General features: G+C 40.9%; 1 protein-coding gene across 1 annotated transcript in view; it reads right to left on the bottom strand.

Annotated features, from left to right (window-relative positions):
• TTL (tubulin tyrosine ligase) overlaps positions 1-15,961 on the bottom strand; it is a 35,736-nt gene that overhangs the window by 12,245 nt on the left and 7,530 nt on the right. The window contains exons 3-5 of the mRNA XM_019970246.2: positions 11,788-12,020; positions 5,002-5,137; positions 3,095-3,364 (exon numbers count right to left, since the gene is read on the bottom strand). Of these exons, the coding sequence (XP_019825805.2) occupies positions 3,095-3,364; positions 5,002-5,137; positions 11,788-12,020 (639 nt within the window). The remainder of the gene's footprint in view (positions 1-3,094; positions 3,365-5,001; positions 5,138-11,787; positions 12,021-15,961) is intronic.

The raw sequence follows: 15,961 nt of genomic DNA, 5'->3' as shown, positions 1-15,961 counted from the left end.
TTAATAAATCACTTTAGAAGAATTTTTTTAAAATATAGTGTTTCTAATTTTTTTTTTAGCTGGAGTAGGAAGTCTGGGGGATGTTAGCTGGGGGAGAAAAAAAAGAACATGAGATCCAGGAGGAGCATTTATAGCACTTGAGTAGGAGCACTGTCTGAGTGGCACAGAACAATGGGAAGGAGGGGGATAGCAAACATCAAATACATCTTTTGCCTAAAATAGGAATTCTTTCTTCAGTATATTTGATTTATCTGGTGTCAGAATTCTAAGCACATATAATCCCTGAAGAAATGGAACTCTCAGCCTTGTAATTATTCTGCTGGACTCTATGTAAGAATTATTATTGTTATTTTTATTGTTTAGTTGCTCAGTTGTGTCTGACTCTTTGTGACCCCATGGACTGTAGCCCGCCAGGTTCCTCTGTCCATGGGGATTCTCCAGGTAAGAATAATGGAGTGGGTTGCCATTTTCTTCTCCAGGGGATATTCCCAACCCAGGGATTAAACCCCATGCATCCCCTGCGTTGGCAGGCAGATTCTTTACCACTGAGCCATCAGGGAAGCCCAGTGTAAGAACACATTAAGGAAAAAGGTTCAGTCATCATGACAGGGTGGCAGCAACAGGGCGGATAAAACAGACCACAGAACAGAATAGAGATCCCAGGAATCGATTCTCGCATAGATGGCCACCTGATTTATAACAGAAAGGGACACCAAAACGTGCTCCGGAAGGGACAGTCATATGTACAGGTGAGCCTGGGTCAACAGGATATATTTCTAGAAAAACACGACACTTAACATAAAACAATTCAGAGAGATTACAGGTCTAAAATATGAGAGAAAACCCAGAGGTCCATCAAATCCAGAAAGGATAAACCATGGAGCATTCACACAATGGAATATGACACAGAAACAATATTGAAAAAATCGGAACACAAAGCAAGAATTACAGTATAATTCCACTTATATAAAGTTTAAGAACAAGCAACAGGTATCTATGGTGATAAAAGTCAGAGAGTGGCTATCTCTGGCAGAGAGTATATATTTTGAGGGAGTTCAAGGGTATCTTTTAGGATGCCTTAAATGTTTTATATCCTGACTTGCATTATGACTAGATGAATGTATGCATAATTTAAAATTCACTAGATTTTTACCATATATGTACATTTTGTGTACACATGTACCATATGTGTATTACTTAGCTTTGCTTGTTTTTCAATTTATATGAACAGGGCCAGTTCATAATTTTTTGCTTGACATTATATTTGGGTAACTCTAGTGATAAAATCCTTCAGGAATAAGGATAAACCAAGACATTCTAAGATGATGGAAAAGCAAGAGGACTTATGACTAGCAGAACTGCTCTAAAAGAAATGCTGAAGTCTGAAGGGACATGAAACTTGGAATTTTAGGGCTGAAGCAAGAGCAAAGGAAACAGCAAATATCTGGGTAAAGGTAAAAGAGTATTTCCCTCTTTTGTATTTAAAGTGGGTTTCTTGTAAACAGGATACAGTTTGGTCTTTTTTTAATCCAACAAGATAATCTGTTACATATTAGGTTTATGTACATCATAACCCCTGGATGTTAACCATTAAAACAAACAAACAAAGATACAAAGAGATACAGCCAGATACTCAAGGGAACTCTAAAAAAGTTCAAACAATTCAGAAGAAGGCAAGAAACAAGGAAATGAAAAAAAAACAAAAAAGAGGGGACAAATGGACAATGAATGATAACATGGTAGATGTAAATTGCATCAAGCCAGTAGTTACTTAAAATTTGAATGGTATAAACACAACGATTGAAAAACGGATGATTCACTGGATTAAAAGCAAAACAAAACAAAATCCAATGACATGTCTATCAGAAGCCCATTTTAATTATACAATAGAGAGGAAGAGTAAAGGGATGAAAAGATACAAATTATTAATCAAAAGCTGGAGTGACTATATTAATATCAGACAAAATAGACTTCAAAATAAGAAATATTACCAGAGATAAAGACAGGAACTACATAATGATAAAGAGGTCAATTCTTCCCAAAGAAATAACAATTCTAAATGTATATGCACCTGACAACAGATCTTCAAAATATACAAAGCAAAAAACAAATAAAACTAAAAGGAGACATAGACAGGTCCATAATTATACTTGGAGACTTCCAAAGTTTTACCTCTCAATAATGGACAGAACAAGTAGAACAGAAAATCAGCAAGAATACAAAAGACTTGAATGACCCTACCAACTGCCTTCCCCTAATGGGCATTTATACAACACCCTACTCAACTACAGCAGGATAAACATTATTTTTAGTACATGTGGAACATTCACTAAGATGGACCATATTAAGAAAAAATTTTAAATAAGTAAAGATAGACCATATCCTGGACCATGAAACAAACTTTAACAAATTTAAAACCATACAGAGTATGTTCTCTGACCATAATGAAATGAAAATTCCTTGAGAATCCCAAATATTTGGGAATTCAGCAAAAATTGCTAAATAACACACAAGTCAAAGATGAAGTCACAAGGGAAACTAGAAGGCATTTTAATAAAATGAAAACAAAAACATGATGGCAAAATCTGTGGGATGCAGCTAACGAGCTCTTATAGGAAAGCTGATGGCATTAACTGCTTATATTTTTTAAAAAATGAAGTATCTCAAATCAGTGATCTGACCTTATACTTTAAGGAAACTAGAAAAAGAAGAGAAAAGCAAACCCCTCAAAAGCAGAAGAATAAAAATAACAAAGAACATGAAGAAATTGAAAACAAAAACGACAGAGAAAATCTTAAAGCCAAATGCTGACTTTTAGAAGAGATTAATAAAACTGATAAGCCTCTACCCAATCTGCCCAAGTGCAAGAGAGAAGATATAAATTACCAACATAAGGTAATCGAAGGATTAAGCATAAGGATTTTAAAAAGCTTCATCACCACAGATCATATAGATATTAAAAGGATAATAAAGGGATATAACAAATAACTTTCGTCCTTAAATTAGACAACTGAAATGGAACAATTCCTTGAAAGGCACAAACTCCCAAAGCTCCTTCAAGACATATTTAACCAAAAGAGAAAGGATTAGTTACCTGATTATATGTTTGATTTGTAGTAAGATACTACTTTCCAGGGTGATGTTCAAAGCACTTGTTAGGTACTGATTGAACGCCTCAAAGAACATTTCGTTCCCTTCTTCATACTTCCCATAGTTCTTTGAGTACTCCTTCTGAATGCAGTGATTGGTCAAGTGGCAGGTTTTATCTTGGAAATTATCCATATGATATGGTTCTGAAGCAGTCCGAAGGACACCCTCTCTATAGAGGTAGATATTAAACTGATGATCCACCAAGACCCAGCTTCTGCAAAGTCAAAAAAACACACTATTTTATTCAAGTTATCCAAAGCTTCTCCATGTTCTATTTATCATCCCCACACCTTGACTATTCTGGGAGGAAACAGAGGAAGGAGGTAGTTTCTAAAATTATACGAGGTTACAAACTTCCCTGGTGATCCAGTGGTTAAGAAGCCGCCTTGCAATGCAGGGGACGCAGGTTTGATCCCTGGTCGGAGAGCTAAGATCTCACATGCCGTGGGGCAACTGAGCCTGCACACCACAACTAGAGAGAAGCCCATGCACTGCAAGGAAGACCCAGTGCATCCAAAAATAAATAAACAAACATTAAAATAAATAAATAAAATTATATGAGGCAAGCCATGACAATTAGCCAAAAGAGCGAATTATCACGTGATGAGGCAAAGAAAACATTTCACCATAACTGACAAGGAGACTTTGGTCCATTCAAAAGATAAAGTATTTTGAAGAGATCTGAGCGGGCTGGTTTTTGCAGTTAATATGAAACCCCCAGTTGCCAAGTTTGCTCGTTTAGTAATCTTAAGAAGACTGTTCCCACTGAAGCTGGTCTGATCAGGCTGGTGTTTAAGAAGCAGTAAGCAAAGTGAAGGCATGAAGGTGAGAGAGTCCTGGTTGGGTGATGACAGCAAGGCCCAGAGCAAGCTGGGGCCAGGGCCATTCAGCTTTTGAAAGCACCCACAACCTCTTTCTCCTTGCCATGTCCTTTCTTGGAAACATAAAGTCCAAAACCCTAAGGTGTGTTAACAGAGGGAGGACACAGCCTTTAGCAGGGTCATGTGATCTGCTGTGTCTGACTATGTGTTCCGTGTATATCTCTTTGCTTCTTTCATAAGCAAGCCCCACACACTGATGCCCTTCCTTTTGGATCCACTAGTCATCTCCAGTAAAAAGAATATTAAAGGGACTTCCCTGGTGGACCAGTGGTTTAGAATCCCACCAACGCAGGAACATGGGTTCAATCCCTGGTCTGGGAAGATCTCACATGCCATGGGGCAACTAAGCCCATGTGCCACAACTACTGACGCCCAAAAGCCCTACAACTAGAGCCTCTTGTGCTCCACAAGAGAGGCCACTGCAGTGAGAAGCCTGCGCACCACAACTCGAGACAACTAGAGAAAGGATGTGTGCAGCAACAAAGACCCAGTGCAGCCATAAATAGATAGTTTTTAGAAGAGAGAATACTAAAAGAAAAAGAGAGAGAGGAAATTCATCATCTTAGTAACATTTTATAGAGAGACAAGAGAAAGAGTGAAAGAAAAACAGAAAATGAAGTATAGAAACTGAGTCCCATTCAGCCACTCAACTTGAAAGTGCTAGTCACTCAGTCGTATCCAACTCTGTGCGACCCCATGGACTGTAGCCTGCCAAACTCCTCTGTCCATGGGATTCTCCAGGCAGAATACTGGAGTGGGTTGCCATTCCCTTCTCCAGGGGATCTTCCCCACCCAGGGATCAATGCACTGCAGGAAGATTCTTTACTGTCTGAGCCACCAGGGAAGCCCAACTTGGGTGACACTGAATGCAGTCCAATACTTTCTCACACTCCAGATCACACTGCTCACCACACACGATTGCATTTTTCCCAGATTCGAAAAACAAAAACTCCAGACGTGGATGCGTTACCGGATGTCAAACTTGCGATGACCAGGCTCCAGGAGCAGCGGGCGCTCCAGGTATTTCTGGATCACGTGCACCTGGCCTTGGTTGTCTATGAAATCCAACAGTTCTGTAGCGTCTGAGGAGATGAGGATGCCTTCACCTAACAGGGCAAAAGCAAAGCCAGATCAGTCCGGTTCATCCCAAGAGGAAAAAGAAAACTCTCCGCAAAGCCAGAAGGGAAATGCTGACAGCAGGAAAAAGCCGACAGGAGGCTGCTATTGGCCAGCTCACTTTTCTTCTCCATCCCTTCCCTCCTTCCATCTCTCACTCTTCTGTCTCCCTACAAAAGCACCTGCATTATCCAATCCCACTCTCTATTTACGTAGGATTGTAAACACCATCATGGCAGGCTACAACCATGAAATTTCATTTTGATGGATATTCAAAATCTGAGCGCTCTGAATACAGGCCACTACTCTTGGTCACTGGTGTCACGATAAAGGTTGTGTGTTGCTTATAACCAATAAACCCACTGGAAACACTATATTTTACAGAAACATCAGTAAGGTTACGGCATGAAGACAAATGTAATAGAACATTCTTGCAGCACTGTAATAGAAAACACTGGATACATTCAAAGTGTCCATCAACTGAGAGATAATCATACTGAGTGAAGTCAGACAGAAAAAGACAAATATCATAGGATACCACTAATACGTGAAATTAAAAAAAAAAAAAGGTGCAAATGAACTTATTTGCAAAACAGAAATAGAGTCACAGATGTAGAAAACAATCTTATGGTTACCAGGGGTGAAAGGGGAGGGGGATAAACTGGGAGATTGGGATTTACCTGTACATACTCCTACATATTGGAAGAAGCACAAGCTGGAATGAAGACTGCCGGGAGAAATATCAATAACCTCAGATATGCAGATGACACCACCCTTATGGCAGAAAGTGAAGAGGAACTAAAGAGCCTCTTGATGAAAGTGAAAGAGGAGAGTGAAAAAGTTGGCTTAAAGCTAAACATTCAGAAAACTAAGATCATGGCATCTGGTCCATTCTAAAGGAGATCAGTCCTGGGTGTTCATTGGAAGGACTGATGCTAAAGCTGAAACTCCAATACTTTGGCCACCTCATGCGAAGAGTTGACTCATTGGAAAAGACCCTGATGCTGGGAGGGATTGGGGGCAGGAGAAGGGGATGACAGAGGATGAGATGGCTGGATGGCATCACCGACTCAATGCATATGAGTTTGAGTAAACTCCGGGAGTTGGTGATGAACAGGGAGGCCTGGTGTGCTGCGATTCATGGGGTCGCAAAGAGTTGGACATGACTGAGCGACTGAACTGAACTGAACTCCTACATATAAAACAGATACTAAGGACTTACTGTATAGCACAGGGAACTCTACTCAATACTTGATAATAACCTATATGGGAAAACAATCTAAAAAGAGTGGATATATGTTTATGTATAACCAACTCACTTTGCTGTACACCTGAAACTAACACATTGTAAATCAACTATACTCCAATAAAAAGTGTCCCTCAACATTAAATAAATGATGCAATATTTTAAAAGAGCTTTGAGATATTTTACATACTATAAAATTCACCCTTTTAAAGTGTAAAATCTCTCACTGTTTCCATTATTTCCCCATCTATTTGCCATGAAGTGATGGGACCAGGTGCCATGATCTTTAGTATATTCGAGAGGTTTGCAACCATTACTACAATCTAATTTTAGAATGTTTTCATCACCTCCCTACAAACTTCATACCCACTAAGCACTTATACCCATTCCTTCCTCACCCAAGCCTCTGATGACCACTAACCTACTATCTATCTCCATAGGTTTGCTGAATCTAGAGACTTCATATAAATGGAAATAAATAGTAAGGGGTCTTTTTTGGTCTAGCTTCTTTCATTAACATAGTTTTTTTCAAGCTTCATCCATATTGCAGCATGTGTCAATATGCCTTTCCACCTTTCTATGACTAAATATTCCACTGTGTGGATGGCTACATCACATTTTTTTCAATTGATCAATCAATGGACATTTGGGTTGTATCCACTGTTGTTTGGCTTTTTAAAAAACTTCTATTTTATATTGAAGTATAGTTGATTTTCAATGTTATGTTAGTTTCAGGGGTATAGCAGAGTTGATTCGGTTATACATATACATATATCTTTGGGTCTTATAAAGGTGCTATGGAGATTTTATCATAGTTTTTGTTTTCAAAAACTTTTGAAAAATGTTTCCATCTCTTTTGGAAATTAGCATCATTAGCCTTCTTTCTGACTAGACTGTGGGTCCATGAGCGCAAGAGAACCATGTCTGTCTCATTTATCTCTATCTCCAAATGTTCATTATTTCTCTTATTCACCCATCCATCTATACATTCATTCATTCACTCAATATATATACTGATCCTCTGTTGATTGTCAGGTGCTATCCTGGTCCAAATAGGAAAAGGAGTTCATCAAGGCTGTATATTGTCACCCTGTTTATTTAACTTCTATGCAGAGTACATCATGAGAAACGCTGGACTGGAAGAAACACAAACTGGAATCAAGATTGCCGGGAGAAATATCAATAACCTCAGATATGCAGATGACACCACCCTTATGGCAGAAAGTGAAGAGGAACTAAAAAGCCTCTTGATGAAAGTGAAAGAGGAGAGTGAAAAAGTTGGCTTAAAGCTCAACATTCAGAAAACGAAAATCATGGCATCCGGTCCCACCACTTCATGGGAAATAGATGGGGAAACAGTGGAAACAGTGTCAGACTTTATTTTGGGGGGCTCCAAAATCACTGCAGATGGTGACTGCAGCCATGAAATTAAAAGACGCTTACTCCTTGGAAGGAAAGTTATGACCAACCTAGATAGCATGTTCAAAAGCAGAGACATTACTTTGCCAACAAAGGTTCGTCTAGTCAAGGCTATGGTTTTTCCTGTGGTCATGTATGGATGTGAGAGTTGGACTGTGAAGAAGGCTGAGCACCGAAGAACTGATGCTTTTGAAGTGTGGTGTTGGAGAAGACTCTTGAGAGTCCCTTGGACTGCAAGGAGATCCAACCAGTCCATTCTGAAGGAGATCAGCCCTGGGATTTCTTTGGAAGGAATGATGCTAAAGCTGAAACTCCAGTACTTTGGCCACCTCATGCGAAGTATTGACTCACTGGAAAAGACTCTGATGCTGGGAGGGATTGGGGGCAGGAGGAGAAGGGGACGACAGAGGATGAGATGGCTGGATGGCATCACTGACTCGATGGACATGAGTCTGAGTGAACTCCGGGAGTTGGTGATAGACAGGGAGGCCTGGTGTGCTGCGATTCATGGGGTCACAAAGAGTCGGACACGACTGAGCGACTGATCTGATCTGATCCTGGTCCCAGAGACAGTGCTGAGTACAAATATGACATGGTCTGACCCTGCTCTAATAGGATCTCTGTCTACTGTACTGCGTGGAGACTCGGGAGAATGGCCAAGAATAGGAGGACAGGGGGCAATGCTCCAGGTGACGGTGAAGGTGACTCAGATCCAAGATGGGCAGTGGAGACGGTAAACAGTGGCTTGCTCTGAATATAGTGTAAAGTTACGCCAACTACACCCAGAATGCTAGGTACTACATGTTTGTTTAACAAGAATACAATTCATTCATTCAGCTATTCATTTCATTTTGTAATTCTCCAATAAAACAAATCCACACCACTAATCTCCTCAGCTCCTAAAGCAAAATGTCTTCTCTGTTTGGCATTAATTCTCTCTGTACCTCTGTCTGCTGCTGAGCATCACTCTCTGTCTTGTGTTGGGGAGGGTCCAGGGACCACCCAGGTGGGATCACCACCATGACCTGACGTGTCCTTCTGCCCAAGGCCTGCCTCACTCCTCGTTTCATGCCAGTCAAGTCCATGACATAAGGATGTAAGATGTCCTCTTGGTGGCCACCTGACTCCAGTCTCCACCCACAGGAGGAATCTGGAATACTGTAGACGATTATTTCCTCTTCCAATTCCCCCATTTACTATTGGAACAAAGCTAGGGGACAGTTCTGCAGAAGAATTCACAGGAGGGGAGGGAGAGGTAGGTGAGGCACATGAAGATTCTAGGTGATGCCCTTCTGTCTCACAAGTGGTGAAAAAGAAGGTGAGGTCCACTGGACCTGGGATAAAAATAAGTACCAATGTGTCAGGGAGAAGGATGGGGGGGAAGGGACAGCTAGGGAATTTGGGATGGACATGTACACACTGCTGTGTTTTAAATGGATAACTAACAAGGACCTACTATACAGCACAGGGAACTCGATTCAATGTTATGTGGCAGCCTGGACAGGAGGGGAGTTTGGGGGAGAATGGATATATGTGTCTGTATGGCTGAGTCCTTTAGTTGTTTATCTAAACTAGAAAATCACAACACTGTTAATCAGCTATACCCCAATACAGAATAAAAAGTTTTTTTAAAAAAGAGATAATTACCAAAATGATGATAATAGGTGTTTTAATTTGTAATAGAGGAATAATAGTATCTGTACACTCTAACTTTCTATAATGAACCCTTATTATTTATAAGATCAGAAATGAGGTTGGAAATAATAATGAAGTTGATTTTGACTCAAAAAAAAAAAAAATGAGTACCAATGGCCAGATGGTTTTTCAAGGCAATCAAAGAAGTGTAAGTTCAAAATGGAATGGTTTTTAAGATAGCATATAATAATAGTTATAGAGAGGGACCATGTCTATGTGATCATTACATTGGCTGCTGCTGCTAAGTCGCTTCAGTCGTGTCCGACTCTGTGCCACCCCATAGACGGCAGCCCACCAGGCTCCCCCGTCCCTGGGATTCTCCAGGCAAGAACACTGGAGTGGGTTGCCATTTCCTTCTTCAATGCATGAAAGTGAAAAGTGAAAGTCAAGTCGCTCAGTCGTGCCGGACTCCTAGCGACCCCATGGACTGCAGCCCACCAGGCTCCTCCGTCCATGGGATTTTCCAGGAAAGAGTACTGGAGTGGGGTGCCATTGCCTTCTCTGATTACATTGGCAACTGCCTTACTTTAAGCCTGAGTTATGACATACCTTCTGCCTTTAGTGCATTCACTCACACACATTTATTAAGTGCCTGAGGGGAAGGTACAGAGATGAAGAATACACAAAGTCTGTGTTTACATGAAGCTTGCAGGATTATGGAGGAGATGAAGAGATAAACTAATAAGTAATAGAGTGCTGGAAAAAGTTAGTGCAGGGATGGAAAATTAAAGCAGGGGAAAGGATAGAAAGCAATGGACATAGAGGCTATTTTAGATCAGAAAAGCCTTTCTGACAAGGCACCATCTGAGCTGAGAAACGAAAAACAGCCCATGGAAGCGCGTTCCAGGTACAGAGATGAATTTAAAGGATTTGAGGGACTCTAGGCAGGCTTCCTGGCTACAGTACAGGGAGCAAGGCCAAGGATAGGGGGTGAGATCAGAGATACGGGCAAATATCAAGTGGTGTCGACTTCCAGCAGGACTTGAGTTTATTCTAGTTGCCTCGGGGAGGCAGCTGGTACATCTTGAGTGGGGAGTAATATGATCATGTTTCCATTTTTAAAACATCACTGGGCCCGAAAGCAGGAGAACTGCTATGAAAAGGCATTGTAATTACCCAGGTTAGAGAGAACAGGAGCTTTGATGTCCAGTGAGAACAGTGGAAATGGCAAGAAAAGTTCTATTGGAGACTTTATTTTAAAGGTAGAGTGAACAAGACTTGCTGATGTGTTAGAGACTGACTGTAAAGCAAAGAGCAGGCAAGAAGGACTCCCAGGTTTGGGGTTCAGAGGCCGGGTGAAAAGTGGGATCATGTACTCCATGAGCAGGCAGAAAGAGGAGCAAGCTGGGGTGGGTATAGTTCGGAAGGAAACGAAAGGTTCTACATCAGACATATTAAGTTGAAAATGCTTACCATTGGGTTTGGGCTTAAAGAGAAAGCCCTCAGCTAGAGACACTTTTGCTTATTTTATTTTACTTTACTTTAGTATACAGTAAGTCCCCTACATACAAACCTTCAAGTTGCAAACTTTCAAAGATGAGAACGTGCGTTTGTATGTCAAAATCATGCAAGGCAGTTCACGTGTCTGGAGTACAATGTCACAGGCTGCGTCCCCTACAGGTGGCTCTGCAGCTTGTCCTTCGTCTCCTACTGCTGATGACCCTTCAGCTGTACCATCTCCCACCTCCTCTCCCTCCTCCATCAGTAACTCTTCTTGCCTGTTCACTCGATGCCAGCCCCTGGTGCCAGCTCTTGCACTATACTACTGTACTTTTCGAGGTACTGTACTGTGAGATGAAAAGTGTTTATTTTTTTTTATGTCTTATTTGTGTGGAAAGTATTATAAATCTATTACAGTACAGTACTATATGGCTGATTGTGTTAGTTGGGTACCTATGGGAAGATCCCCTGGAGAAAGGAATGGCTATTCACTCCAGTATTCTTGCCTGGAGAGTCCCATGGACAGAGGAGCCTTTCCATGGGGCTGCCGATAGTTGGACACGATTGAGTGACTAAGCACACACACAAACAAATTGGGCTTATGAATGTGCTCTCAGAATGGAACAAATTCGAACATGGAGGATTTACTGTAAGTGATTTGGAGATACACATTTCTAGGTCATCAGAACCTAGATATTTTAAATTGTGTAACTAGATGTGGTCTCTATCCTTGAGGATTCAGATTAGAATAGTCACTCACCTAAAGACATCAGTTGAATCTAACAAAGCATATCAAGCACCCCCGCAGGGAAAGGAGAAGGGGCAGTGATGCCAACTCACCTTTGGCTCCGGCTGATGACTTTGCAATCCAAACGTTGCCCTCTCCCTCCTCTTTCTTTCTGTTATATGAAGCCAGGAAAAATTCTCTCTCGTCTGTCCTTGAACTATGGAGTGGTGGATGGATTCCATTTTGAGCTGGAGCAACTGGGGTCTTGAGGTTGGTTGGGTAAATCACGTAGGACTCGGGGAACCATGTGCAGGACTCAGCCAGTTCTGGGCTGGTTTTGATGAGCCTGGCAGACGATAGAAGGTCAGTCTCTCTTCTGAGGACAGTCTCTCCCTCTATTCAGAAAAGCCAGTGCTTCGCCCACAGCTCTCCAAGGAGGCATGGCCAGGGCCCGGAGCTGGTCTCCTTATCCCACACCTCACTCTTGGCCTCACTGGGCAGACCTCCAATGGACCACAGAGCAGCACACAGCTGTTACACACGACCTTACAAGCACACTCCATGGAATTCCAAAGGGGCTTAATGTCCAGAACTTTAACTCCTCTTAAAATGCATCACCAAGGAAACTTAATTTGCAGTGATCCCAAAACAACATATTTCCAACAAATATGCCATAGCCAAGCTAGACCCGAACTAACAAAACCAAGTGGAGAACTGAGGAAACTATCTGGATTACTAGCAAAATACTACCTTGCCCCAACTCTGGAGAGAAAAGCTTAATACTTTGGAATTTAATTTAAAAAAGTATTAAAATACTTTTAGCTCAGCCTGGTTTCAGTGGCAGAGTAGGAATCTTTTTTTGGTGGGGGGAGGGGCAGCCCCATATAGCTTGCAGGATCTTAGTTCCCAGACCAGGGGATCGACCTGTGTCACTTGACTGCCAGGGAATTCCTAGGAAGAGTCTTTCTAATGAAACACAGGACTCTGGTGGTCATAACTAAACACATCTCCTGCCTCCCAAATAACATAACAAGGGGGATATAATGTCAGGCACTTAATAAACACAAGGGCTTCCCTCGGCATCTCCTTCCCAGTGAGATCCCTAAGGGGAGGCTCCAGCATCACCTTTCATGGATGAGGTACTGGGTCACAGAGAAGTGAATTTCCCAATATCATAAAGGTAGAGAGGAACAGGCAGGATGCAAGCCCTGAATTGTTGCCAAGTCCTAACTCTAAAACCATCCTTGGTCCCCAGGAATCAGAGGAGGGAAGAACCTACCCAAAGACACTCACAAGTGTCCCCTGAGCTGCACTTCCTGGTCTCTCTAAAATAGAAATGCCAGAGCCTGGTCTGTAATCAGCAAAACTCAGCTGGTGAGCCAACAGCAGAAATAATGAAAAGAAACTATAATTTGAGATTTTTAAATAAAGCTCTTCTCTGGTAGCTCAGTAAGGAATCCACCTGCAATGCAGGAGACCCCGGTTCAATTCCTGGGTCAGGAAGATCCGCTGGAGAAGGGACAGGCTACCCATTCCAGTATTCTTGGGCTTCCCTTGTGGCTCAGCTGGTAAAGCATCTGCCTGCAATGTGGGAGATTTGGGTTCGATCCCTAGGTTGGGAAAATCCCCTGGAGAAAGGGAAAGGCTACCCACTCCAGTATTCTGGCCTGGAAAATTGCATGGACTATAGGGGTCACAAAGAACGACTGAGTGACTTTCACTTTCACTTTCTTTTTAAGTCAGAGGCAATGGAATTTAAAGAACTCAAAACAAACAAACAAACAAACAAAACCCACCATACATCTCTACTCACAGACCATTTGGCTCTATCTGCACTGTCCAATATGGTGGCCATGAGCCACATGGAACTTTCAAGTGCTTCGCAGCACTTGAAAAGTGGCCAATGCAACTCAGGAACTGAATTTCCAATTGTGTCTAGTTTTAATTTAAAAGTTGAAGCATAGTAAGATATGTTTCCATGAAGCACAACAGTACTGCTTTGGCAAGATGATGTTCCCCTTTGATCACTGGATGACCTAAGACGCTGTTGTTGGAGGGTGGCCTGTGTGTCGGGGGCACATGCTGCTTCTGGTATTAAACATAAAAGCATCACTGTTCTACTTGTGGACAATAGATGGATTCATGTGAATTGTTTTCCAGGCACTGATGAAACATTATAACATGCTTATTATGCTCATAGCACAAGTTATAGTAGTAGCCTTGTTGTTGTTGCTTACTCAGTAAGTTGTGTCCAGCTCTTTATGACCCCATGGACTGTGGCCCTCCAGGTTCCTCTGTCCATGAAATTTCCCAGGCAAGAATACTGACGTGGGTTGCCATTTCCTTCTTCAGGGGATTTTCCCGAACCAGGGATTGAACCTGTATTTTCTGTAGGTGATTCTTTGCCACTAAGCCACCTGGGAAGCCCTAGTAATAGCTAGGTAATCATAATTGGTAAACAAGCATAATTGTTTTTTTAATTAAAAAAAAATGTGTACAGACAAGTTCTTCAATTTAAAACAAAGGTATACTACTGATATAAAATTGAGTGGAGATGCAGAAGCTAGAGCCATAACCACACAATAAAGGAAAAATAAGCACTAGAAGACATTCAAATGTGTGTCACAAATTTCACCATGGATGGCAATTAAAATCTGCTGTGTTTAGGAGAAGGCAATGGCAACCCACTCCAGTACTCTTGCCTGGAAAATCCCATGGATGGAGGAGACTGGTGGGCTGCAGTCCATGGGGTCGCTAAGAGTCCGACACGGCTGAGCGACTTCACTGTCACTTTTCACTTTCATGCATCGGAGAAGGAAATGGCAACCCACTCCAGTATTCTTGCCTGGAGAATCCCAGGGACGGGGGAGCCTGGTGGGCTGCCGTCTATGGGGTTGCACAGAGTCGGACATGACTGAAGCAACTTAGCAGCAGCAGCAGTGGAAGGAAAAATGAAGTTTGTTGTATAAAGGGGACATTTTCAAGAAACATAAGGAATTCGATAAGTGTTCACCTTTCAACAGTCAAAAAACAAACAATGAAATTAGTGGCTAAAATCAGAATTAAAAATTCAACAGAAAAAAAACTTAGAACATTTTTAATACGATCTGAGTTTGTAATTTTGTTCAGCTATGAAATGGCTTGGATTCTTACACAAAAAAAACAGTGTCATTTTAGATGGAAATGTAGTAAAAGAATTTTGAGGAAAGCCTAAAAAAATATTTTACAAAAAGTGAATGGTCTTTAGTTAAGCCATCAATAACTGCCCAGAGAGTACAAAGCATTTCTAACAATATCAAAGATTGAATCAAAATTTGAAAATTTTGAAATATTTTTCCTTAGCTTTAGATTAGTTGGGTGCTAGAAGCTGCCCAATTAATAATTTGTATGTTTTGCCTCAAGATTTCCAAATATATGAAAAAATATTGTCAAATTGCAGCCTAAAATAGAAACTCATGGTAAAGATATTTTCTAATCTTTTATATTTGTCAGATGAATTTCATCTATATGTGAAAAAATAGTTTCTATCATAACAGACATTACTTCAGCTAACCTGCGTTAAAGTCTGGATTTACTGGGATTTAATAGACTGATGTTTGCTTGGTTTTTTTGTTTTTGTTTTTTTTTGCTTTATTGCTACATTCTATTGCATGATACATATCGACACATACTAAAAACATTTGTACTCAGTATGGATAAATTGTTAAAATGGTTCAGTACATACTTGCAAATGATACAATGAAGGATGGAAGAAACACAAGATGATGAGTGTAATGATACTATGTTCTTTACCAATGCCCCTGAGTGAGAGATAGGCGAATTTTACCAGGATTCTTGTACTGTTAACTCCAATTCACATTTTCTTAAGAGGAATGCTTACCAAATCATTCTTTTCAACTATTATTTCACTCAATAATCAAAGATAAAAAATGGCCTTGTGATTTATACTTTTTCACCTATATCCATGCTGCATATGTCTTTCTTCTTTTTTTTTTCCCCCACACCCCAAGGCATGCAGGATCTTAATTCCCAACCAGGGATCGAACCTGTGCCCCCTTGCAGTGGAAGAGCAGAGTCTTAACCACTACACCTCCTGGGAAGTACACCAATGAAAATTTAATGTTTGAGTTTAGATGTACTATAAATATAAAATACACACCAGATTCTGAAGACTTGAATACAAAAATAATATATCTCATTGTTTTTTATATTAATTACATGTCAAACTGACATTTTAGAATTATTTGGTTAAATAAAATATATTACTAAAATAAATTGTACAATGTC

The sequence above is a fragment of the Bos indicus genome, chromosome 11, assembly GCF_029378745.1.
Source record: "Bos indicus isolate NIAB-ARS_2022 breed Sahiwal x Tharparkar chromosome 11, NIAB-ARS_B.indTharparkar_mat_pri_1.0, whole genome shotgun sequence".
Taxonomy (NCBI): domain Eukaryota; kingdom Metazoa; phylum Chordata; class Mammalia; order Artiodactyla; family Bovidae; genus Bos; species Bos indicus.
This window is presented reverse-complemented; position numbering and strand designations above follow the sequence as displayed.